At 44.3% G+C, this 25,485-nt stretch overlaps 1 protein-coding gene across 1 annotated transcript in view; it reads right to left on the bottom strand.

The window, feature by feature from the left end:
* The window catches only part of HUNK (hormonally up-regulated Neu-associated kinase), a 131,248-nt gene that overhangs the window by 18,481 nt on the left and 87,282 nt on the right, over window positions 1–25,485 (bottom strand). Inside the window, exons 6-7 of the mRNA XM_032277044.1 lie at window positions 14,882–15,017; window positions 7,642–7,804 (exon numbers count right to left, since the gene is read on the bottom strand). Coding sequence (XP_032132935.1) covers window positions 7,642–7,804; window positions 14,882–15,017 — 299 coding nt within the window. The remainder of the gene's footprint in view (window positions 1–7,641; window positions 7,805–14,881; window positions 15,018–25,485) is intronic.

Below are 25,485 nucleotides of genomic sequence, written 5' to 3' on the forward strand. Positions count from 1 at the left end.
CCTCCCAAAGTGTTGGGATTACAGGTGTGAGCCACCTTGCCTGGCCAACTTACTTTATTGAACCACTGCATAGAGCATGGATCTTGCTTGTTTGCTTTATTTTAAAACAGCACACACACACACACACACACACACACACACACACACACACAGCTCCCTGCCACCACCACCCAAATGAAAGCCACAACAATTCATAATATAACTCAAAGAATAAGATAAACAACTGCACCTGAGCTGAGGTAGGTGCAATCCTGTCTGGAAATGGGTAAAATAAAATCATGGATTAATTAATTAATCAACCAATAAACAGTTAATGAATGCCCTTACAGGCTCTCTATCTTAAAATACACGCTTCTTCGTTTTAAAAAGAGGAAACCAAGAGAGAAGGGAAGAAATGACAATGAAGAGATAACATTTTACTTTTTAGTTCACTAGTTTGGGCTTCAAGATTATACACGGGGTGTAAATAATTGGTTGATAAGATTAATTACCGGGACGGTACATACAGTACAATTAAATTAGCCATGCGTGGAAATTACTGAGCAGACCCACTGTAGTTGTCTGGAGGGACTAATGTATTCTAGTTAAAAACAGCCACTCACCCAGAGTATGGATTCTCAGACTAGGCAAGCCCTATGATTTAAGCATTAAATGTGAAACAGACATCATAAAACTCACAACCGGTCTGAGAATCCACACTCTAGGCGAGCAAGTGTTTCCAACTAGAGTAAATTAGTCATCACAGACAACTTGTTCAGGAATAAGGCAAAGAAGTCCACTCTCACCAATTCTATTCAACATAATACTGCAAGTCCTACCCAGCACACTTAGGCAAGAGAAAGAAAGAAAGAAAAGGCATCCTTGGGAAGAGCAGCTAATGAATGCTGGGATTAATACCTAGGTGATGGGTTGGTCCGTGCAGCAAACCACCAGAGCAGATGTTTACCTATGTAACAAACCTGCACGTTCTAAACATGGACCCTGGAACTTAGAAGTTGAAGAAAAAATAAAAATAAAATATTTTGGAAATTGTTAAAATAAATAAAAGGAATCAAAATTGGAAAAGATGTTCAATTTTCCCTGTTTGCAGACAGATGATCTTATATATAGAAAACCCTAGAGATGTTACCAAAAAACTGTTTCAATTACTAAACAAATTTAGTAAAGTTGCTGAATACAAAATCAATATACAAAAATCAATAGTGTTTCCATATACTAATAACAAACTATTCAAATATGAAATCAAGAAAGCAATGCCACTTACAATAGCCATAAAAATATCAAATGCTTAGGAATAAATGTATCCAAGGAAGTGAAAGATGTGTACACTGAAAACTGTAAAGCATTGATGAAAGAAACCGAAGAAGACACAAGTAAATGAAAAGATTCCATGTTCATGGATTGGAAGAATTAATATGATTAATGTGATTAAAATGTCCATACTATCCTGAGCAATCTATGGATTCAATGGAATCCCTATAAAAATTTCAATGATGTTTTTCACGGAAATGAAAAAAAAATCCTAAAATTTGTATGAAACCACAAAAGACCCTGAATAGCCAAAGTAATTTTAAACAATAAAGTCAAAGCTGAGGTATCACTCTACTTGACTTCAAAACATACCATAAAGCTATAGGAACCAAAACAGCATGATACTGGCATAAAAACAGAGACACATAGACCAGCGGAACAGAAAAGAGAGCCTAAACATAAATCCATGCACATATGGTCAATTAGTTTTTAACAAAGCTACCAAGAACATACAACGGGGAAAGGAGATCCTCTTAAATAAATGGTGTTAGAAAATTGGGTATCCACAGAGAATGAAATCAGACCCCATCTCACACCATCCGCAAAAGTCAACTCAAAATGAGTTAAAGACTTAAACGTAAGACCCTAAACTGTAAAACTACTAAAAGACAACCTATGGAAAAAGTTCCATTACACTGGTCTGGACAATGATTTTTTTGTACGTGACTCCGAAAGCACAGGCAACAAAAGCACAAATGGAATTACATCAAACTCAAAAGCTCTGCACAACAAAGGAAATAATCAACAGAGTAAAGAGACCTATGGAATGGGATAAAATATTTGTAAACCACACATCTGACAAAGAACATGTGAAGAATGCAAACAACTCAATAGCCAGAAAACAACCCAATTAAAAAATGCACATAGGTTCTGGAGACATTTCTCAAAAGAAGACATAGAAATGGCCAATAGGAGCCAGGCGCAGTGGCTCATGCCTGTAATTCCAGCACTTTGGGAGGCCGAGGTGGGCAGATCACAAGGCCAAGAGATCGAGACCATCCCGGCCAAACAGCGAAACCCTGTCTCTACTAAAAATACAAAACTTAGCCAGGCATGGTGGCGCACTCCTGTGGTCCCAGCTACTCAGGAGGCTGAGGCAGGAGAATCCCTTGAACCTGGGAGGCAGAGGTTGCAGTGAGCTGAGATCGTGCTGCTGCACTCCAGCCTAGTGACAGAACGAGATTCCATCTCAAAAAAAAAAAAAAGAAAGAAAGAAATGGCCAATAGCTATGTTCAGCATCACCAATCATAATGGAAGTGCAAATTAAAGCCACAATGAGGTACTGCCTCACACCTGTAAGAATGGCTTTTATCATAAAGATGGAAGATACCACATGTTGGCAAGGATATGAAGACGGAAACTTTGCATACTGACGGTGAGAATGTAAATTAGTACAACCATTATGGAAATTAGTATGGTTCCTCAAAAAATTAAAAGTAGAACTACCACATGATCCAGCAATTCCACTTTTGGGTCTATATCCAAAGGAAATGAAATCAATATACTGAAGACACATATGCACCCCCCCATGTTCAATGCACCATTATTCACAATAGCCAAGATATGGCTAATGTGTCCATCAATGGATGAATGAATAAAGTGTGTAGGACCCGGTGCGGTGGCTCACGCCTGTAATCCCAGCACTTTGGGAGGCCGAGGTGGGTGGATCATGAGGTCAAGAGTTCGAGACCAGCCTAGCCAATATGGTGAAACCCTGTCTCTACTAAAAAAAAAAAAAATGTAAAAATTAGCTGGGCATGGTGGTGGGTGTCCATAGTCACAGCTACTCAGCAGGCTGAGGCAGAAGAATTGCTTGAACCGGGAAACTGAGGTTTCACTGAGCTGAGATTGTGCCACTGCACTCCAGCCTGGGTGACAGAGCAAGACTCCGTCTCAAAAAACAAAAAAGAAAGTGTGCATATATATATGTATATATATAATGTATATATAATGTACATATATATAATGAAATACTATTCAACCTTCAAAGAAAAATTCTGTCGTTTTTGACAATATGGATGAACCTAGAGGACATTATGCTAAGTGAAATAAGCCAGGCACAGAAAGACAAAGAGTGCATGATCTCACTTATACCTGGAATCTAGAAAATATAGGTCATAGAAGTAGAGAGTAGAATAATTGTTACCAGGGGCTTAAGGGAGTGGAGGGAAGTGGACAGAAGAGATATTGGTCAAAAGACAGAAAATTTCAGTTAAACGGGGAAAATTATTCAAGGCAGTATTTAACAATGTGGTGACTATAGTTAATAATAGTGTATTCTATTCTTGTAAATTGCTAAAAGAGTAGATTTTCAATGTTCTCATCACAAATAAATAATAAATTGGTGCAGTTATGCATATGTTATTTAGCTTGATTTAGCCATTCCACAAACATGTATATTTCAAAGCATCATGTTGTACAAGATAAATACATATAATGTTTTCAATCAATTAAACAGATAAATTTAATTGAAAACGACCCCAAAATCTTTTCCCGTTAGAATGACACCAGCTGTTTCCAGAGAATGTTCTTAGAAGACAAAGCCACGCTCTGCTTTGCAACACTTGCAGCCTTGATGCCGGGAAAAGCAGACAGGCAGAAACGCAGCAGCTGACGACACACCCAGGCACATCAGGACACAGCCTAAGAGCTTCAGGCCAGGCGGATCGCTCACACCTGTAATCCCAGCACTCTGGGATGCCAAGACTGGCGGATTGCTTGAGCCCAGGAGTTCAAGACCAGCCTGGGCAACATGGTGAAACCCCATCTCTACAAAAAAATAAAATTAGCCTCAACTTCCCAGGCGCAATGGATCCTCCTGCCTCAGCCTCTTGAGTAACTGGGACTACAGTAAGATCACTTGAGCCCGGGAAGCTGAGGCTGCAGTCAGCCGTGGCTGTGCCACTGCACTCCAGCCTGGGTGACAGAGTAAGACTCTTTTTGTTTTGTTTTTAAAAGACAAAAAGGCTTCAGACAAAATATCTCTCTTCTTTGGCATGAGCTATGTAATTAAGAAGAGCATGACTGACCAAAGCTTGTATCTCTAAATGTGGACGTAGCCATAGGAAAGTTTTTTAAATCCTAAAACCCCTCCATTTAATTTGGTCAGCAGCCAAAGAACTAGTTCCACCAAAAGAAGAACGTTTGGGGCCGGGCGCGGTGGCTCACGCCTGTAATCCCAACACTTTGGGAGGCTGAGGCAGGTGGATCACGAGGTCAGGAGTTCAAGACCAGCCTGGCCAAGATGGTAAAACTCCATCTCTACTAAAAAAACAAAAATTAGCCGGGCGTGGTGGCAGGCACCTGTAAACCCAGCTACTCAGGAAGCTGAGACAGAAGAATCACTTGAACCTGGGAGGTGGAGGTTGTAGTGAGATGAGACAGAGCCACTGCACTCCGTCTCAAAATACAAAGATGAATGTTTGAAACTGTTAACTTACTTGGAAAGTAACAATGTCATTCTCTAATAAGTGAAATCATCAACCTTATAATATAGGTCGTTTCATGAAAACACATTTGAATAAGTTTTGAACAGTATTCATCATCTGAAAAAGAAAATCAGGGCATGAACCCTCTTTTCTTCCTTTTATCTGAAGACCATTTAAATCCTTAACTTTTATCCCCTATAGCATGATGGTGTCCAAATGGTATGACCCTGATCCCTTATGTGTGAAAAACTTCTAAGTAGGCACCTACAATATATGCATATTTATAAATTATAAGCATGTAACATTGTACGAATATATTGTGTACACTATAAGATAGATAATAAATAGAAATTTTAAAGGATGAGAAAGAAGCTTGAGGTTGGGCATGGTGGCTCACACCTGTACTCCCAGCATTTTGGGAGGCCAAGGTAGGCAGCTCACTTGAGCTCAGGAGTTCGAGACCGGCCTGGCAATGTGGCAAAACCCCACCTCTACCAAAAATACAAAAATTAGCTGGGCACAGTGGTGCATGCCTGTAGTCTTAGTTACTCGGGAAGCTGAGACAGGAGAATCGCTTGAACCCAGGAAGCAGAGGTTACAGTGAGCTGAGATCATGCCACTGCACTCCAGCCTGGGTGACAGAGAGAGCCCTCATCTCAAAATTAAAAAAAAAAAAAAAAAAAGAGGGCTGAGTGCTTTGGCTCATGCCCATAATCCCAGAACTTTGGGAGGCTGAGGTGGGAAGATCACTTGAAGTTTGGTGTTTGAGAGCAGCCTGGCCAACAAGGCGATACTCCTTCTCTAATAAAAATACAAAAATTAGCCAAGCATGTTGGCACGTGGCTGCGATCCCAGCTACTCGGGAGGCTGAGGCAGGTGAATCACTTGAACCCAGGAGGCAGAGGTTGCGGTGAGCTGAGATCGTACCACTGCACTCCAGCCTGGCTGACAGAGCGAGACTCTGTCAAAAAAAAAAAAAAAAGCTGTCTCAAAAAAAAAATGTTTTTAAAGAGAAATGAGAAACAGCTTCAAATCTAGTACGTCTTTTATGTTCTTCATGATGACAGGACAGAGAACTGCTGTGTGATACAAGAGATTTTCTTAATCTCTCCTTATCATATAATAAAATAAAATAAATAATATATTACATGTTGAAAGCACTTTCTGGATTTGACATCTCTTCTTCAGCAGCTTTCTATGAGCAAGGCAGCCACAGTGACACCATCTGTGAAATCTAACTCAAAGCTATGACTCTGTCCCCATCAGAGAGGTGCCACCCCATCACACACAACACGTTTTTCCTCCCCATAAAACATTGTTAAAGCCTTTTATTTCTTCTCATGTAGATTTTTCCCTTGGTGGTTTACACACACACACATACACACACACACACACACACACACACACACAGGAGTTCTGTGGATAATTTCCTGCTGAAGCAAAATCTAGCCAATATTCTGAGCTAAATCAGCTTAGAAACATCTACACTTTCATCCAAATGTTTAACCAACCTCCCATAGAGCCTCTTCATATGTTCAGCAATGTTTTCTAGACAGCTCCCAAATCAATTTGCTAACACCAACCACCTTGTCCTCTGGGTATTAATTTGGTCATCTCCACCAGGCCAGGGAGATTATCATTTCCCCAACTGCAGGTAGAGTTTCCTCTTAACTCTAATACAGAAACCTCAAAAGGGTTTCTAAGCCTACTGCCTAGTGCAATTTGGTGGCATATTGGGCTATCACATGACTTCAAATAGCACGTGCTCTGGATGGCAAATGTCTTCCTAACAGTGACAATTCCACGCCATCAGATGTCAAGGTGCAAGAGGTGGCCCTTCACAAAAGCGAAGGCTCAAATTTCAGATAGGCTTCCTGTTCTGAATTTCTTCAGCTGACTCCTTGTTAGAGCTGGTCAGCACCCACCATTCCAAGTAAAAGCATGAGCTGCTGTATGAAGAATCCATATTGTCTTGGATCCGATTTTCCTGCCTCAGCTGCCCAAGCAGCTGGGACTACAGGCACCTGCCACCATGCCCAGCCAATTTTTGTATTTTTAGTAAAGACAGGGTTTCACCATGTTGACCAAGTTGGTCACAAATTCCTGACCTCAGTGACTTCAGGTGATCAACCGCCTCAGCCTCCCAAAGTGCTGGGATTACAGGTGTGAGCCACCACACCTGGCCTGTGGGATTCTTTTTAAGCCATTGTCCATTTGGAGAGAGACGATTTGGTCACAACCAAGGCACATAAATTCCCTTACTCAGGCACACAGAAACTGCGTGTGACATAAATGATGAAGGGACAAGGTGTCAGGGTCCCACCAGCCACCCGACACTGTGGAACCGCCACATGTACCTGGCAAGTGACACTGGACACTTGGACTTTCTGACACCCAGGCCGAGGGCAGGTGCCATAGTCAGGCCAGAGAAGTCCAATTTTGTTCTCATTTTCTGAAGAAGTTAAACCTAAATAGTGGCTTTCTCACGTATAATACGATATTTTAGAGACAAACACCTGAGAGGCACTGCTACCTGAGTTTTATGACCAGAAAAGCCTCCAACGCCTCCAACATGGGGAACCCAAAGAGCTAAGAGGCAGCAGAACGACAACAATTTAAAAAGGCAACAGAGAAGCTGAAGGAGAAAGAGGCTTGAACCCCCCACCCCAATTCTGCCCAGGGCTTAACTCAGTGGGAGGACATTTGAAAACCATCGCAGATAAAAGGCACTCCCTGAGAAGCAGGTTTAGCTACCACTCCAACCCACATTCAGCAAACTCAGCCTCACAGTAGATTAAATTAGCAACTTGGATCAAGTGTCAGCACCTGAGAAACACTTTGGCTGTAGGAGCTCTTTTTCCCACGGAGAGCAGAGGTGATCGCCTCTAGGGTCGCACTTACCCCTGACAAGTAGCGCTCCAGTTTCTTGTTTAGGAGGAAGTAGATGGCCAGGATGTGGCAGGCGCGGTTGGAGAGCACAGTGTTGATCACGTCGCTGTTCTTGTAACCCAGCTTCTCGGTCATGTGCAGCACAACACTCGGGCTCAGGTCTTCCAGGGAGATCCTGCCAGGTGCAGAGAGAGAGGACCAGTCACCTCTGCACATCACGGAGAGGCCCACGCCAGCCCCCTGTGCACAGTCAGCTTCATTCATTCATTCATTTACTTGATGTTTTATTTTGAAAATGTTCATGTATTCAGAAAAGGGGGGGAACAGTACAATCGCTTTATGTACGCCATCATCTGGATGTACCAGTGAGCACTGTGCCATACTTACATTTTTTTTTCTGAAGTATTTAAAATCACAAACATCATGACATTTTTTAAAAATTGTACTTTAAGGTCTGGGGTACATGCGCACCTCCCGCAGGGTTGTTGCATAGGTACACACGTGCCATGGTGGTTTGCAGTCTCCATCCCACCCCTGCCCCCGCCGTCACCTACATCAGGCATTTCTCCCAGTGTTTTCCCTCCCCAGCCTCCCTGCCCGCTGTTGTCCATTCCTTAGCTCCCCAACCCCCAACAGATGTGATGTTCCCCTCCCTGGAATACTATGCAGCCATACAAAACAACGAGTTCGTGTCCTTTGTAGGAACATGGATGAATCTGGAAACCATCATTCTCAGCAAACTCACACAAGAACAGAAAACCAACCACCACATGTTCTCACTCACAGGCGGGTGTCAAACAATGAGAAAACGTGGGCACAGGGAGGGGAACATTATGACTTTTTACCACTTAACACTTCAGTGTGCACCTTCAAAAATCAGAGATGTCCTCTGCAGAACCACAAAACCATCAACATACCCAATAAAATTTTAACAATCACTTAATATCATCTAATACTCAGATTATATTCAAATCCCCCAAGTTTTTCCCTAAATTTCTTTATGATCACACATTCTTTCCTTTAAATGTATTTTTGCCCAGGCATGGTGGCTCACACCTGTAATCTCAGCACTTTGGGAGGTCGAGGCAGGAGGATCACCTGAGGTCAGGAGTTTGAGACCAGCTTGACCAATATGATGAAACCCTGGTCTCTACTAGAATATAAAAATTTGCTGGATGTGGTGGCACATGCCCGTAATCCCAGCTACTCAAGAGGGTGAGGCAGGAGAATCACTTGAACCCAGGAGGCAGAGGTTGCAGTGCGTGGAGATTGCGCCATTGCACTCCAGCCTGGGCAACAAGAGCAAAACTGTCTCTCAAAAAAAAGAGAAAAAATTTATTTATTGCCTTGGACAGAAGCCATCCTGACTCTGGTTTTGGGGAGGAAAAGTAAGGTATCCAGGAACTAGCCTGATCATGTTTAAAGGAACAGAAAGAGCTCACAAGTTCACACATGGGGGATCCAGGGCTCAGCTGCAAAGTGGGGTGCTCTCAGAGGAAGACAGGTTAAAGCTACTTCACAGGGGTACTATGAAAATAAACTCTTTGGGATAAAATGGTAAAGAAATACCGGGCTTCATTTATTTACCCATTCATTTATTCACCCTCTCAGTGGGGAAGAAAGAACGTAAATTCCCTTAGTCATCCTGATAGTCCTATGAGTAGGTGCTAGCATTATCCCAACTTTACAGATAAAAAAACCGAAGCTCACAGCAATGCAGTATCTTGCCCAGAGTCACACAGGCAGGAAGTAGCAGCCCTAGAATTAACAACTGGCAGCCTGGCTCTGTGTCTAGATGCTCACGGCCTCCCAAATAAACAGACACATCCAATGGCTGCTGAGAACGAGAAATCAGGCGGAGGGCTCTAAGGGAGTGTGTTTGTGTTGGTCGTGAGGCTGTGTCAAAAGAACATTCTAAATTCCTTAAGAGTGATGCAAACAGTGCACTCGGGGCCGAAGGCAAGCTCATCTGGCTGGAGAGCCGCTAGCCTCCGTGTCAAGGAGTCTGAAGACATTTTAGATGGAACCTCAGAACCATAATGCCCAGAGAAACCACACAGTGTAGCCCCATCATCGTAAAGATGAGGAGACTTTGCAAGTTCTGTTGGAAGAAGAGAGCTTGCCAGTTCACACGGCTGGTTGGCAGGGGCACCGAGAGCAGAATGAGGTCTCCTGACCGTCACCTGCCACTGGTCAATCGCTGGAACCTACATCAGTTCTCCCTCCTCTACATTTGCCTAAGCGCTGTCCCTAAAAACAAACAAAATCACACCCAACAAACTATGAGATCAGCCTTCCTCGCTCCTGTTTGCACGAAATTACACATTCTAGACAGGTGGAAGAGGGATTGGCATGATTACTGATATTAATAATGTATTTGTTTTTAAAATAACTATTTGAGGTCTACCAAGTCAACACAGAGGGAACAGTGGTTTGGAAATACCTGGGAATCCCAATGTGGGTGTGGCTCTACCCCAGCCAATCAGACCACAGCCACTCTCACACAGCCCCACCCCCTGCCAAGAGCAGGGCACCCCCAGAGGGCATGAGGTGTCCTGGAAGAAAGGTCAGCAGCGTGGAAAGGAGGGACATGCTCAGGGGCAGACACCCCATCTCTGCCTTTTATGTCCAGTATGTTCAAAAACAAGCTCTGAGCTGGGTGCAGCGGCTCACGCCTGTAATCCCAGTGCTTTGGGAGGATGAGGCAGGCAGATCATGAGGTCAGGAGTTTGAGACCAGCCCGGCCAACTAGCCAGATGTGGTAGCACAAGCCTGTAGTCCCAGCTACTCGGGAGGCTGAGGTGGAAGAATTGCTTGAACCTGGAAGGCAGAGGTGGCAGTGAGCCAGCCAAGACCATGACATTGCACTCCAGCCTGGGTGACAGAGTGAGACGCTATCTCAAAAAAAAAAAAAAACTGCCAAAATGTAAATGGCCAACTGACTCTGGACTGAGAGGAATAGTTTAAACATTTTCCAATAAACAACGGATAAATTTGGTGCTCTCCAGTACCCGTTATGGAATCTGTATTATGGCTGCATGTTTGGATGACACAGAGAATGGTACAATGTTCCAGAATACTAGCTATAATTGAATTGAGCCAATTCACATGCGATCCGTTTTGATACCATGGACCTAATTTGCTCTAATTCTGTCCTGTATTGCCTATAACCTCCTCCCCTCCCACCAGTTCCAAAGCTAACTATAAGGGTGGAGAGACTGTCCAGGCCCCCGCAGAGAGACAGGAAGAGGCAGAAAGGCTGGCTCTGTACAAATGTCTGAAACCCAGCACTTTAGAAGGCTGAGGCAGGGAGAATGCTTGGGGCCAGGAGTTTAAGACCAGCCCAGGCAACATAGCAAAACCCCCATCTCTGCAACAAAAAAGGGATGGTAGTGCATGCCTGTAATGCCTCTACTACAGAAGCTGGGGCGGGACGATCACTCGAGCCCAGGAGTTCTAGGTTACAGTGAGCTGGGATTGTGCCACTGCACTCCAGCCTAAGCTACGAAGCAAGAACCTGCCTAAAAAAAAAAAAAAAAAAGAAGTCTGCACCTGGATGAGGAGGGGAGCTGGGCACCCAGCAAACATCTACTGACTCACTGGCATAAACATTTATTTATAAAAAATTTACTTCCAAAGACGTTTTCCCTCTTTGCTTTTGGAGATCAACTGGGAGGCTGAAATGACTTCATAGGAGAAGGCTTTATGTAAGAGTGATACAAAATATGACACCTTCATTTTCCTTACTTTCCCAAAAGGAAAATATTGACAACGCTTAAAAGACATCTGGGGCTACGTATGTCAGGAAACTATAAAACATACTTTATAAAGAAAATATCCCCTTCTCTGCTTGTATGTTCTCACTCCCTTTATCTACCTTCCAGTAAAACCAGAAAAATAATCATAAAAAATACATTTCTTAGTCTTAAAGATAAAGGTTTTTCAAAATAAACATTGTAAATCACATGTACCTCCTCCAACATCTTAGAAGTCTGGTTTCAGGCCAAGCACAGAGGCTCATGCCTGTAATCCCAGCATTTTGGGAGGCTGCAGCCGGCAGATCGATTGAGGCCGGGAGTTTAAGACCAGCCTGGGCAACATGGTGAAACCCCGTCTCTACTAAAAATACAAAATTAGCCAGGCAGGGTGGCACAGGCCTGTAATCCCAGCTTCTCAGGAGGCTGAGACAGGAGAATCGCTTCAACTTGGGAGGTGGAGTTGCAGTGATCTGAGGTCACACCTCTGCACTCCAGCCCGGGTGACAGAGTGAGACTCTGTTTCAAAAAGAAGAAGAATTCTGGTTCCATTACTTAAAAACCAAACACTGATTTGCCTCTAGTGTAAAATGAGCAATGGGCCTTCCATAAACAGAAGACACTGAGCGCTGTTTTCCGTAGTGAGCAAGGAGACCTCAACCAGCTAACTGGGTTCATGTGGAGCCCTTATGCTTCTGACCAAGTCCAAATGCAAAAACCATCACACTAATCTGGCAACAACAGGAGTTTGAATTTAGGTGTTAATCTATCAAAGCCTGTCTGCAACCCCCGGGAAAGCTACGGAACGAGATGCCCGTCTTGTAATTCTTCGTGAATGAAGATACAGCCAACAAGGAGGGGAAACAGCGTCTTTCTAAGCCCAGCTCCACTTCCTTCCACAGCTGCCGCATTGAGTGGATTGATGATGCTCATTTATTCAGTGATTACATGAGCTTAATGACTCACGTGGCCACCACCAAGGCCCCCGCCTTTAACAGAAAGTGTACCTGCGTGCTGCTTTCCATCATGAGCACGGGTAATGAGGCAAGGCCCCTTCAGCTTTGCTCTCTGCCTCGCTTCAGGGTAGTATTTCTGGTGTCTGTTTCAGATCCTGGCCCACATTGAGCTGTTATTGGAAAACAGCAATCTATTTCCAGGTTCCCTTGGTAACCTAAGTCACCTAGACTTTGTTTAAATTACCTCCCATGAGCCAAATGCTAGAATTCTAGATGGCAACGGAGTGAAACCACCCCCTCTCTGGGCACAGTGAGTATAAATTTGGCACTGTAGTGTGGATGCACACTCCCACGTCCCTTTAAAGTTTTTCTAGAACTTCCATCCCAAGCAGAGCCCTGCCTGCCCATCTTCTTTGAAGAACTCAGCATTTCAGCTTTCATAAGGCTTGGCGGGTGTTTCTAGACCTTCCTAGGCATTGAAAACAAGACCACAGAGGACACCCCTTTCTCTGCCCTTTCAGTCCCCCCTCTGCCCTCCTGGTCAGCGATTCTCTTGTCTTTAGCCAAGCTTGGTCAAATGTGCAAGCCGCCCTAGGACTGAAGGATGAAGGAAGGTGGAAGGTACTGAACCCATGTGGTCTCCTCGTTCGCTCGAAATCAGTCAAAATAAGGGCCCTCATTCCCTTGCTCAGGTTAGTTAGAAATAGACAGATGAGTAGAAAAAACATACAAGGAAATGTTTTTGGCCGGGCACAGTGGCTCAAGCCTGCAATCCCAGCACCTTGAGAGGTGGGAGGATCACTTGAGCCCATGAGTTTGAGACCAGCCTGGGCAACATGGCAAAACCCCGTCTCTGCAGAAAAATAGAAAAATTTGCCTGACATGCTGGCTCATGCCTCTGATCGCAGCTACTCAGGAGGCTGAGGTGGGAGAATCACTTGAGTTCAGGAGGTGGAGGCTACAGCAAGCCATGATCACACCACGGCACTCCAGCCTGGGTGACAGAGTGAGGCCCTGTCTCAAAAAAGAAAAAAAAGAGAGAAATGTTTTCCAATCTGTAGTTAGCGCACCAACATGGAGGAGCGTGGGCTGTCACCAGGAGCCGGTCAGTGCTCCTATGCTGCGGATTCCTGTGTGCAAGCTTTGCTTAAAGAGCCTTCCTCATGGAAACTGATAAAGTCTTTGAGGAAAGTCCACAGGGATACCCGGCCTGAGACGAATGACTCCTAGTGCCTTTCCTTCCTGCCTCCCACATTTTAAGGCAGGGGACTTAGGGCTGAAATAAACATCACGAACAAGGCAGAAGAAGGCATCTAAGGGAGGTTTGGAAAGGGAGGGGTAATCCCATGTGATTCTGTCTGATGTTGGCAGGTGGGCTCATGAGTGGATCACACACACGAAAACACACTCACACAAAGACTGGCCGGGTGCATTGGCTCACACAGGAAATCTCAGCGCTTTGGGAGGCCGAGGCAGGTGGATCACTTGAGGTCAGGAGTTCAAGACCAGCCTGGGCAACATGGTAAAACCCCATCTCTACTGAAAATACAAAAGTATCGGGGCATGGTGGCACATGCCTGTTATCTCATCTACTTCGGAGGCTGAGACAGGAGAAACACTTGAACCCAGAAGGGCAGAGAGGGCAGTGAGCCAAGATTATGCCACTGCACTCCAGCCTCGGTGACAGAGCCAGACTATGTGTCAAAAAAAAAAAAGAAGAAGAAGAAGAAGAAGCCGGGTGCAGTGGCTCATGCCGGTAATCCCAACACTTTGGGAGGCAGAGGTGGGGGGATCACAAGGTCAAGAGATCGAGACCATCATGGCCAACATGGTGAAACCCCATCTATATACTACAAATACAAAATTAGCTGGGTGTGGTGGTGCACGCCTGTAGTCCCAGCCACCTGGGAGGCTGAGGCAGGAGAATCGCTTGAACGCAGGAGATGGAGGTTTCAGTGAGCAGAGATTGTGCCACTGCACTCCAGCCTGGGTGACAGAGCAAGACTCCGTCTCAAAAACAAAACAGAGATATACATACACACACTCACCCAGATACACACATACAAATTTACACACAGACACACAACATATAACACACACACAGACACAACACCCATGCATAAGGAGACCCAAGCAGACATAGACTCTCTGTCTCTTTTTCTCTTTGTCTGTCACACACACACACACACACACACACACACACACACACACACACACTGGGGCCACAGCTTGTCTCAACAGTCCCTTTGTGAACTAGAAAGAGGCCCCCCTTGGAAAGCCACAGGCCCTCAAAGGCTAGATGTCAGCCTCCACTCGCCTCTCTGCCAGGTGCCCCCAAAGGGCACACAGCACAACAGCACACGGCCCTGTCTCCGTTTCCTCTTGTGGACGTGTGGGGGTGGGTGTTAGGGAAAGGGGAGACAGCCGAGAGAGAATGCGGCTTTTCCTTCCATGACGGACAGCGTTCTGTCTGCAACTGCTCAGGGCTCCTAGGACAGGCCCCATCTCGCCCGAGGAGTCCCTCTGGGTGCACGCAATTACCTGTTAGGATAGGTGACATTACAGGGCACTTTTCCTGTGTAATTCTCATTAAGCCAGCGATTCGCCAGTGCCTGCTGAATATTTGGCCTCTTCACAGGATCTGGTTCCAGGAGAGAGCGCAGGAAACTGATGGCACCTGAAAGACATTCAGGAAGGGACACACGCATGTTACAGGCTGGACACAGATACCAGGGAAAGTTGCCATCACAGGGAACTGACTCACCACCTCACCTGCCCATCCTGAGCCACTGCTGGGGGGATCTCTCCTCTGGGTCTCCAGGGAGGGTTCCGATTCAATGATTCGTAGAGCCTGGCTTCACCCTCCTTTAGACAGGAGGGGTGTTGAAAATCTCATTGCCCCCCCCCGCCACCTCTTTTAAAAAGACACACCACGGCCAGGCGTAGTAATCATGCCTGTAATCCCAGTACTTTGGGAGGCTGAGTTGGGTGGATTACCCGAAGTCAGGAGTTCGAGACCAGCCTGACCAACATGGAGAAACCCTGTCTCTACTAAAAATACAAAAAATTAGCTTGGCATGGTAGCACATGCCTATAATCCCAACTAGTTGGGAGGCTGAGGCAGAAGAATGTCTTGAACCTGGGAGGCAGAGGTTGTGGTGAGCTGAGATCGCACCACTGCACTCCAGCCTGGGCATCAAGAGTGAAACTTTGACGCCCAGGAAAAAAAAAAAAAAAAAAAAAGACATACCACGTATCCAAAGAATTTAAGTTCTCTGTCCAAGGGAAGCAACTGGTACATGATAAAGAGAGAACTAGTTTGGGTCTCTCCATTTCCTGTGCTTCCCAATACCACCTGTGGTCTTTTCCTGTTGCTTATAGATGAGCCAAAGAGATGTTCTATCTACAGGCTTGCAGGAAACAAAGAAAATAAACAGAAGATGCCTCCTCAAAAGGTAGGTTTTCGAGCACTCACAGGGACGCCAGAAGTGTAGAGACTTTCTGTGCTAGACCTGCCAACTGGGGACCACAGGACACTCAGAGTCTCAAGGGGCCAGAGGGGTCCTGCTTTCTGATCCTTTCCTTTAAAGCCATTCTGCATGGCCGCCCACCTCTTCCCCAAACTCTGTGAATTGATGATGCCACACCCAGGCTGCACAGAGCCCACGCCCATCCAGCCCAGCTCAGCCAACGAGGCTGGCAAGACACCAGAGCGCCACACGTTTTGTTAAAGTGTTAAGAAACCTCCACATTAGTGACTCCGATTTTAAAATCCAAGCTTGTGTAAAAAGTTCTAGTGAGGACCACACTGTGAACCCATGACCACTGATGGGTCACTCCTTTTGCACTGTCTCTTAAAAGGAACCAGCTGCTGCCAGGCGTAGTGGCTCACGCCTGTAATCCCAACGCTTTGGGAAGACAAGGTGGGTGGATCACGAGGTCAGGAGTTCAAGATCAGCCTGGCCAACATGGTGAAACCCCGTATCTACTAAAAATACCGAAAATTAGCTGGATGTGGTGGCACGCACCTGTAATCCCAGCTACTCTGGAGGCTGAGGCAGGAGAATCGCTTGAACCCAGGAAGCAGAGGTTGTGGTGAACAGAGATCATGCCATGGCACTCAAGCCTAGGCGACAGAGCAAGACTCCGTCTCAAAAAAAGAAGGAAGGGGCTGCTTAGATGGACGGTATGCTAATAAATTTGTCTTTCTTTTTCAAGCCTCTAGAAGTTCACTGTATCACATTAGTCATGCTGAGCACAGTGTGTAAGAAAAGGATATAAGAAACTATTGAGAAACCTATAAAATCCCTACAACCCCTTTTCCTACCATCCCAGGCAAAAATAATGTTTTAAATGCCCTGGGTTTGCTTTCATTTCACAAACATTTACAGAGCACTTGTTCATCCAAACACTCAACATAAGAAGCTCATTCATCTCTAAGCAGAATATTTGCATCCTTTAAGATTGGAACACTGGAAACAACTGGATGACAGGTAAAAATACATTTATGGTACACATGGAGCCTTCATTTTGTATTTATTTTATTTATTTATCTTGCATTTTTTGGAGACAGAGTCTCACACCATTGCCCAGGCTGGAGTACAGTGGCATGATCATGGCTCACTTCAGCCTTGATCTCTCTGGCTCAGGTGACCTTCCCACCTCAGCCTCCAAAGTAGGTGAGACTACAGGCATGCACCATCATGCCTGGCTAATTTTTTGATTTTTTTGGTAGAGATGGGGTTTTGCCATGCTGCCCAGACTGGTCTCAAACTCCTGAGCTCAAGTGATTCTCCTGCCTCAGCCTCCCAAAGTGCTGAGATTAAGGATGTGAGCCACCACACCCAGCTCATGAAGGCTTTTCTAAGTCTACAAAATTGTGCAGCAGGAGAATATACGCATACCCACGTATGGGTAAAGAACGTCAGGGATGACTTCAAAATGCAGACGATTTGTCTTGCTTGAGTTGCGGGACTGTGATGTTTTCTTGTCCTTATTTTACAAAGAATTGCTATAATGTTTTTCCAAGAAATATAAAGAATTCTTTGGCCAGGCACCGTGGCTCACGCCTGTAATCCCAGCACTCTGGGAGCCTGAGGCAGGCAGATCACGAGGTCAGGAGCTGGAGACCAGCCTGGCCAACATGGTGAAATCCCATCTACTGAAAATACAAAAATTATCCAGGCGTGGTGGTGGGTGCCTGTAGTCCCAGCTACTTAGGAGGTTTAGGCAGGAGAACTGCTTGAACCCGGGAGGCCGAGGTTGCAGTAAGCCAAGACCATGCTACTGCACTCCAGCCTGGGTGACAGAGCAAGAATCCATCTCAAAAAAAAAAAAAGAAAAAAGAATTCTTTTATGTAGCTTTGTACTTCATTTCCAACATACCAAATAGTAGATCCCAGAGAACAATGTGTGATTGATCCCCCAATTTTTCTATCTTTCTCATCGAAGCTATTTTTCAGTTTTCTAAGGTAATCAATCTTTGCAAGGAGAAGTCACAAAATGTCTTACTTTCTCAAAGGCTTTAAGTTGTCATTTTAACATTGTTCTTTAGGAAATGCTGGGACTTTTGTCAACCCATTTTCTGCAGGGTAAAAATGAGGCCATCAAAAAACGGGCCAGTTGTGATGCCAGAATCAACTCAAGAGACACAATCTTTGCTAGGTTATGCAGCTAGGTCATCCTCCATGGTCAGCCCACCTCCAGGGCGGGTTCCCATAATGTTGAAGAGGTTATCAGATCATCTCCCTTTAACAATAGTGGGTAGCCACTACTAGGTATCTACCCAAAGGAAAATAAGTCATTATATGAAAAAGACACTTGCACACACGTTTAGAGCAGCACAATTCACAACTGCAAAAATATGCAACCAGCCCAAATGCCCATCAATCAACAAGTGGATAAAAAAGATGACATATATAGATATGTATATTTATATGTGTGTGTATATATATGTGTATGTGTGTGTGTGTGTGTGTGTGTGTGTGTGTGTACATATACCATGGAATACTGCTCAGCCATAAAAAGGCAAAATAATGGCGTGCTTCTCAGCCATAAAAAGGAATGAAATAATGGCGTGATACTCAGCCATAAAAAAGGAACAAAATAATGGCATTTGCAGCAACCTGGATGGACTGGAGGCCATTATTCTAAGTGAAGTAACCCAGGGATGGAAAACCAAACATGGTATGTTCTCACTTATAAGTGGGAGCTAAGCTATGAGGGCGCAAAGGCATAAGAATGCTACAGTGGACTTTGGGGACTTGGAGGGAAGAGTAGGAGGGGTGAGGGATAGAAGACTACACATTGGGCATAGTATAAACTGCTTGGGTGATGACTGCACCAAAATCTCAGAAATCACCGCTAAAAAACTTATCAATGTAACCAAAAACCACCTGTTCCCCCAAAACGTACTAAAATTTTGAAAAAAGGAAAATCTAGGCGCAGTGGCTTAAGCCTGTACCAGCACTTTGGGAGGCCGAGGCAGGTGGATCACCTGAGGTCGGGAGTTCGAGACCAGCCTGACCAACATGGCAAAACCCTGTCTCTACTAAAAATACAAAAATTAACCAGGCATGGTGGCATGTGCCTGTAATCCCAGCTACTTGGAAGGCTGAGGTGGTAGAATTGCTTGAACCTGGGAAGCAGAGGTTGTCATGAGCTGAGATCGTGCTGCTGCACTCCAGCCTTCTAGCCTGAGTAACAGAGCAAGATTCCATCTCAAAAAAAAAAAAAAAAAAAAAAAAAAAAAAAAAAAAAAAAAAAAAAACAGTGGGTAGAAATACATGCATGGAGGCCACAAGGTACATTTACTATTTACTGTAAGTGTTATCACTGGGTACACAGCTAAAACTTTCCAACAATGTACTTCAAAAAAAATTTTTTTTTTAACTTTTATTTTAGGTTTGGAGGTACATGTGCAGGCTTGTTATATAGGTAAAGTTGTGTCACGGGGGTTTATTGTACAGATTATTTCATCACCCTGGTACTAAGCCTAGTACCTAATAGTTATTTTTTCTGCTCCTCTCTCTCCTCCCACCCTCCACTCTCAAGTAGAACCCAGTATCTACTGTTCCCCTCTTTGTGTCCGTGAATTCTCATTACTTAGCTCCCACTTATAAATGAGAACATGGAGTATTTGGTTTTCTGTTTCTGTGTTAGTTTGCTAAGGATAATGGCCTTCAGTTCCGTCCATGTTCTTTAATAACCTGAAAAGCAAACAGATCTCTGCTTTTCAGAACATTTATCTCCCTTCCTTTAACACCCCTGCATTGCAAGAGTCATTTAGATCTTAACTAGGGGCATCTATTGGTCAGATAAAAAAGATGTGGGCTTAATGAATCAAGGTGGGTGGGCTGTTGCATTAACGATGTTTTCTGAGACATTGCTGTTGCTTACCCTCAAAGGACTTGGGCACCAATCCAGGCTTTTTCAGAGTATGATGAACCTGATGTGCTAAGGACAAACTGGATGTGCATTTTTGTTCTATTTTCATAACTGAGCGCTCTGCATCTTCAAAAACTGCTGATGAGCACAAGTAATTTTAGTTCAAATCTCCACTGACGAATTTTCTTCCTTTGGACGTCAGAGACATTGCATTACTATCCAAAAAGGACTTTGAGACTTCCTTAGAGCTCTTTGAAGTTTGTGTTAGGGTCCTGAAAATCCCTATGCCTCATGAGCAAAAGAGATGAAAATATTCTCTACCATCCCGGAAAGCCATGCCAGGCATGGCCACAGGCCACACGCCACCCTCCACGCCTCTAAGATAACACTTAGGTTCTCCACTCAAGCCTGGAAAAATAGTACCACCCTGCTCACATAACACGCAGTACACCTTCCTCCAATGCAAGCCCCACTTTCCTTCATAAACCATCAGCTTCCCAAAGTCTGGACTGGCTTGTGTGGGCATCTGAACTTTCTGCCAAGTGAAAGGGCTGCAGGTGACAGACCAAGCCATCAGACTTTTCACATTAGTGGCTCGATTGATACAAATAGAGACCCCTCCCCGCTCAAAGCTCCCTCCTCATCACTTTCCAAGCTAAAGAATTATTTGATAATCTGATAATTGTGCCTTCTTAGACATCTTCGTTAGCGCTGGCTCAACCCTCATAAAAGCTAACACTTCTCCTCCAGCTTGACTTCGGAGAATTCACGGCACAAAACCATCATGACCTGAAGCGACTGCTTGGAATGTATTATAAATGCTAGCATTGAGGTGTAGTGATGAAAAGGTGAGCAGTCTGAAAAATTTCTCAGCCATGAAAGACATTCACTACTCTGTGATATACAAGTGCCAACAAGCAAAAAGGAAGCATGTAGAAGAGAGACTTGGAAAGGCCCTCGAAGCTTAACTTTGCAAACAGCATGATAGAGATGAAGGGCCATTCTTTGGAAGCATGTTCTATGGATTCACGAGGGCAATAATGTTGTTTTCAACTCAAGTTTGGTAATTCTTCCAACTTAATCTTTTAAAAGAGCGGTAGAATTAACAGATATGATCGTTACATAAATAAGTGACAGGGCTGGGCGCAGTAGCTCATGCTTGTAACCCCAGCAGTTTGGGAGGCCAACGCAGGAGGATTGCTTGAGCCCAGGATTGCTCGAGCCCAAGACCAGCCTGGCCAACATAGGAAGACTCTATCTCTGTAAAAAATACTCCCTACAAAAAAATCAGCGGGGCATGGTGGCATGTGCCTGCAGTCCCAGCTACTTGGGAGGCTAAGGCGGAAAGATCGCTTGGTTTGGGAGGTTGAGGCTGCAGTGAGCCATGATGGTGCCACTGCACTCTAGCCAGGATGACAGCGAAGCCTTGTCTTAGACAAAAACAAATATGAATGACACAGTCATCCAATTAAAAAAGATGTGCCTTAGTGAGACAATAAAATGGGCGTATTTTCTATTTGGATTGACATTACTCAAAACATAAAGACACAGAGACAATAGAAAATATCTCCAACTCTTGGTGGGGAGGGGGCAGTCTTATACTAAATGACATTAGAGAAGAGTGAAATAACACGGCATGGTAGGAAAATCTAGGTTTTTGGTCAGGCAGACTTAATCTCTCTGAGACTCAATTTCCTCACTGGTAAACAGGGACTTACCTTGCAGGATTGTATAGAAACACCACCACATGAGAAATACCTACAAAGGATCGTTCAAGAAATGGCAGCTACTCGTGTTACTGGGAAACTAGCATTTTTGGATATAAGCAGGGCCAGGCTGGTTGGAAGGGAGAGGAAATAAACTTGGTGGGGTGCAAAGGACTGGAAAAAGTGGAGGCTGTCAAAAGGGCAGCAGCTGACCCTCAAAACTGAAGCCATTCACTCTATAAACAAGAAAAGACGCCCGGGCTGCCTCTGCAGCTGGTGCGCTGCTCTGGACCCTACTGGGTCAGGACAATTCCCAACCCTGAGTCATCACAATTGTCTATGGGGCACCTTTCCAGGTCACACAGGCATTTTAACACCAGAGTCAGCAACTTAGACTCCCTGTGTATCTATCATGTGCAAACACTACACTTGACTCCTGGCTCAAAGGACTTCAATCCTAGTTGAAAAAAGGTATTTCTATATCCCAATAGTTATTTTAAAAGTGGGGGGGGGGTGTGGGGAGAGCATCAGATTCCTTAATTAGAAAAGCAGATACAGAAACGCAATTCAGGCTTGACAAGTCAAGGCAACGAAGTCCTGTAGGAATGTGAAGATCTTTAACAAGCAGGCACAGAGCTCAAGGCCAAATCGTAAGCTGTCCGCTCAACACAGGAGCTATGTGAGGTTGGTCAGCAAATCCAGTGATGCTGAAACTACTGGGAACATTTTTAATATGTCTTCTTTGGGACTACATTTGCACTAGTTTTAACAAGTTCAGAACTGCAACTTTTGCCTCTTTAAGGTTAAATTTAATTTTCACAATAAAAAAAGATTTAAAAAAAAAAAAAACACTTAGAGCCCAGCCTGCTAAGATTGTGTAATACTATTGAAAGTAAAAACAAGGTATGGTTCTGAAGCAATGAGACTGATCATTTTGTGTTATTAACCTACCTGTGCTCGTCTGCTCCTTTTCCCACAGCTGTGTGGGGCTCATGCTAATGCTGATCAATAAATATTTCTGGCTTTTCACTTTCAACACACATGGTAGGGCTGCACCGCCCCACTCTCTTTAGCTGGTTGAAGCCATGTGCGATGTTTTAGAAACATCTTTCTCTTTTCCTCTGTCCCTCTGCATGGACCAGAAATGTTGGAGATGGTGGCTTCAACATCAGCCTTAGGCCCTTAGCTGAGCAGAACCTTTCAATGTTTGATCCAACTTTCAACTGAGATGTAGCATGAATGAGAAATAAACCTTAGTGGTCCCGAGCCACTGAGACTAGGGAGCTGATTGTTACTGGTCTATTCTGACTAATACAATGAAATAGCAGCAGATCAGCAGCTCTCCAGCTCCTTGGGCTCTCATGGGGTTCGAAGACAGCACTGTCTGCCATTCGCAACTGTGGGGTGTACATTCATCTACCTATTGTCCTTTGTTATGGGTCATTTGGATAAAACAGGCTCTGAACCCTCAAAGAAACTTTGGAGTCACTCTCAGAGATGGCAATATTTATGACTGTATAACCCCTACAGAGACTGCTTTGAAAGACTGCATTTATTTCGAAACATCACATCTTATTTGTACTGCAATGAGATGTTATTAGACCCCTCTCAGAATGACTAAAATAAAAAATATGAATAGCATCAAATGCTGGCAAGGATGCAGAGATCATACACACAAGGATTCAGAGATCATACACACAAGGATGCAGAGATCATACACATACTGCTCAGGGGAATGCAAAATGGTCCAGCCACTCTGAACAAGAAGCTTGGCAGTTTCTTACAAAACTAAATACGTGCTTACTACCCAACCCAGCAATTCACTCTTAGGCATTTGTCCCAGAGAAATGAAACCATATTCACAGAAAAACCTGAACATGAATGTTCACAGCATCTTTATTCATAATAGCCCCAAACCGGAAACATCCCAACGGTCAGTCCTTCAATGGGTGAATGGTGAAACGAACTGTGGTATATCCACACCAGGGAATACTATGCACCAATAAAAAGAAACGACTCGGATTATCTCAAGGGAATTATGCTGAGTGGGGAAAACAAAAGGTGACTGACATATAGCATTGTTGAAATCACAAAATTATAGGTGAGACAGGGTAGTGGTTGACAGGGCTTAGGGAGAGCAGGAGGCAGGGAGGTGGCTGTGGCTATGGAGGAGCAGCACAAGGGATCCTTGGGAGGGAACTGTCTTGCATCTTGACTCTGGTGGCTTCACACATATGACACATGTGATAAAACTGCATACAACTAACACACACCAACACACATGAGTGTACATAAAACTTGTAAAATCTGAATAAGGTCAATGGGTTTTATCAATCTTAATTTCCCAGCAGTGATATATTACCACAGTTATAGAATATATTACTATTGGCCAGGCATGGTGGCTCATGTCTGTAATCCCAGCATGAGCTGGGAGGCCGAGGTGGGAGGATCACCTGAGGTCAGGAGTTCAAGACCAGCCTGACTAACATGGAGAAACCCCATCTCTACTATAAATGCAAAAAATTAGCCAGGCGTAGTGGCGCATGCCTGTAATCCCAGCTACTCAGGAGCCTGAGGCAGGAGAATAACTTGAACCCGGGAGGTGAAGGTTGCAGTGAGCCAAGATTGCACCATTGCACTCCAGCCTGGGCAACAAGAATGAAACTCCACCTCAAAAAAAAAAAAAAAAAAAAAAAAGAATATATTACTTTTGGGGAACACTGGGTGATATGGTTTGGCTGTGTCCTCACCTAAATCTCACCTTGAATTGTAATAATCCCCACATGTCAGGGGCAGGGCCAGGTGGAGATAATTGAATCATGGGGGCAGTTCATACTGTTCGCATGGTAGTGAATAAGTCTCATGAGATCTGATGGTTTTATAAATTGGATTTCCCCTGCTTAAGTTCTCTTGCCTACCATCGTCTAAGACATCCCTTTGCTCTTCCTTCATCTTCCACCACGATTGTGGAACTGTGAGTCTGTTAAACCTCTTCCTTTATAATTACCCATTCTCAGGTATGTCTTTATTAGCAGCATGAGAATGGACTAATACACTGGATGAAGGCTTTTTGGATCTTTTTGTATTATTTCTAGCAATTGTTTGTGAATCTACAATTATGTCACAACAAAAAGTTTTAAAAATAATCTTATGTGTTAAAAAAATACTTTTTACTCTGTATCCCCTTCTCCCAGTTTATTTTCTTTACAGCATTTAACATTACCAAATATCACACGTTTATTACTCATTTATTTATTTTTAGCCTCCCCTGCTGATATATAAGTTTTATAAGGGTAGAGATGGGTTTGTTCTCTGTCTTCCTTAATCTAAAACACACCTAGCACATAATTGGTGCACAATACATATTCATGGTATAAGCTAATGAGTATGAAATGTGGAACGAACGAACGAATGAATGAATGAATGAATGAGGACTCCTCACAGTGCTCTGCCACATTTTCAACATTTCTGAAAGCTCCAAAACTTAAATATAACAACTGGTTTGACATTTGGCACATTTTCTAACTCCAGGAGTTATGACTATCAGTGCAGAAATATTTCTTGTATAATGACAGAGCTGTAACTTATCTTCCCGAGGACTTAATGCCTCCTTTGCTTTCAAGCCTCCAGAGATTCTACCCTCCCTAACAAAGGTGACAATATGAACTGAATTAGATAATTGCATTCAAGAATATGTCTCCACTTGGATTCCTCTGGGCAAGATAAATTCAGGGTCAGCTTCATGCATGCTTTTAAACTTAGAAGAAAAATGCATAACAGAAGTAAAATAGCCGGGCGCGGTGGCTCAAGCCTGTAATCCCAGCACTGTGGGAGGCCGAGGCGGGTGGATCACGAGGTCAAGAGATCGAGACCATCCTGGTCAACATGGTGAAACCCCGTCTCTACTAAAGCTACAAAAAATTAGCTGGGCATGGTGGCGCGTGCCTGTAATCCCAGCTACTCAGGAGGCTGAGGCAGGAGAATTGCCTGAACCCGGGAGGCGGAGGTTGCGGTGAGCCGAGATCATGCCATTGCACTCCAGCCTGGGTAACA

Source organism: Sapajus apella, unplaced genomic scaffold (assembly GCF_009761245.1).
Source record: "Sapajus apella isolate SASKATOON/1434 unplaced genomic scaffold, GSC_monkey_1.0 scaffold8, whole genome shotgun sequence".
NCBI lineage: Eukaryota > Metazoa > Chordata > Mammalia > Primates > Cebidae > Sapajus > Sapajus apella.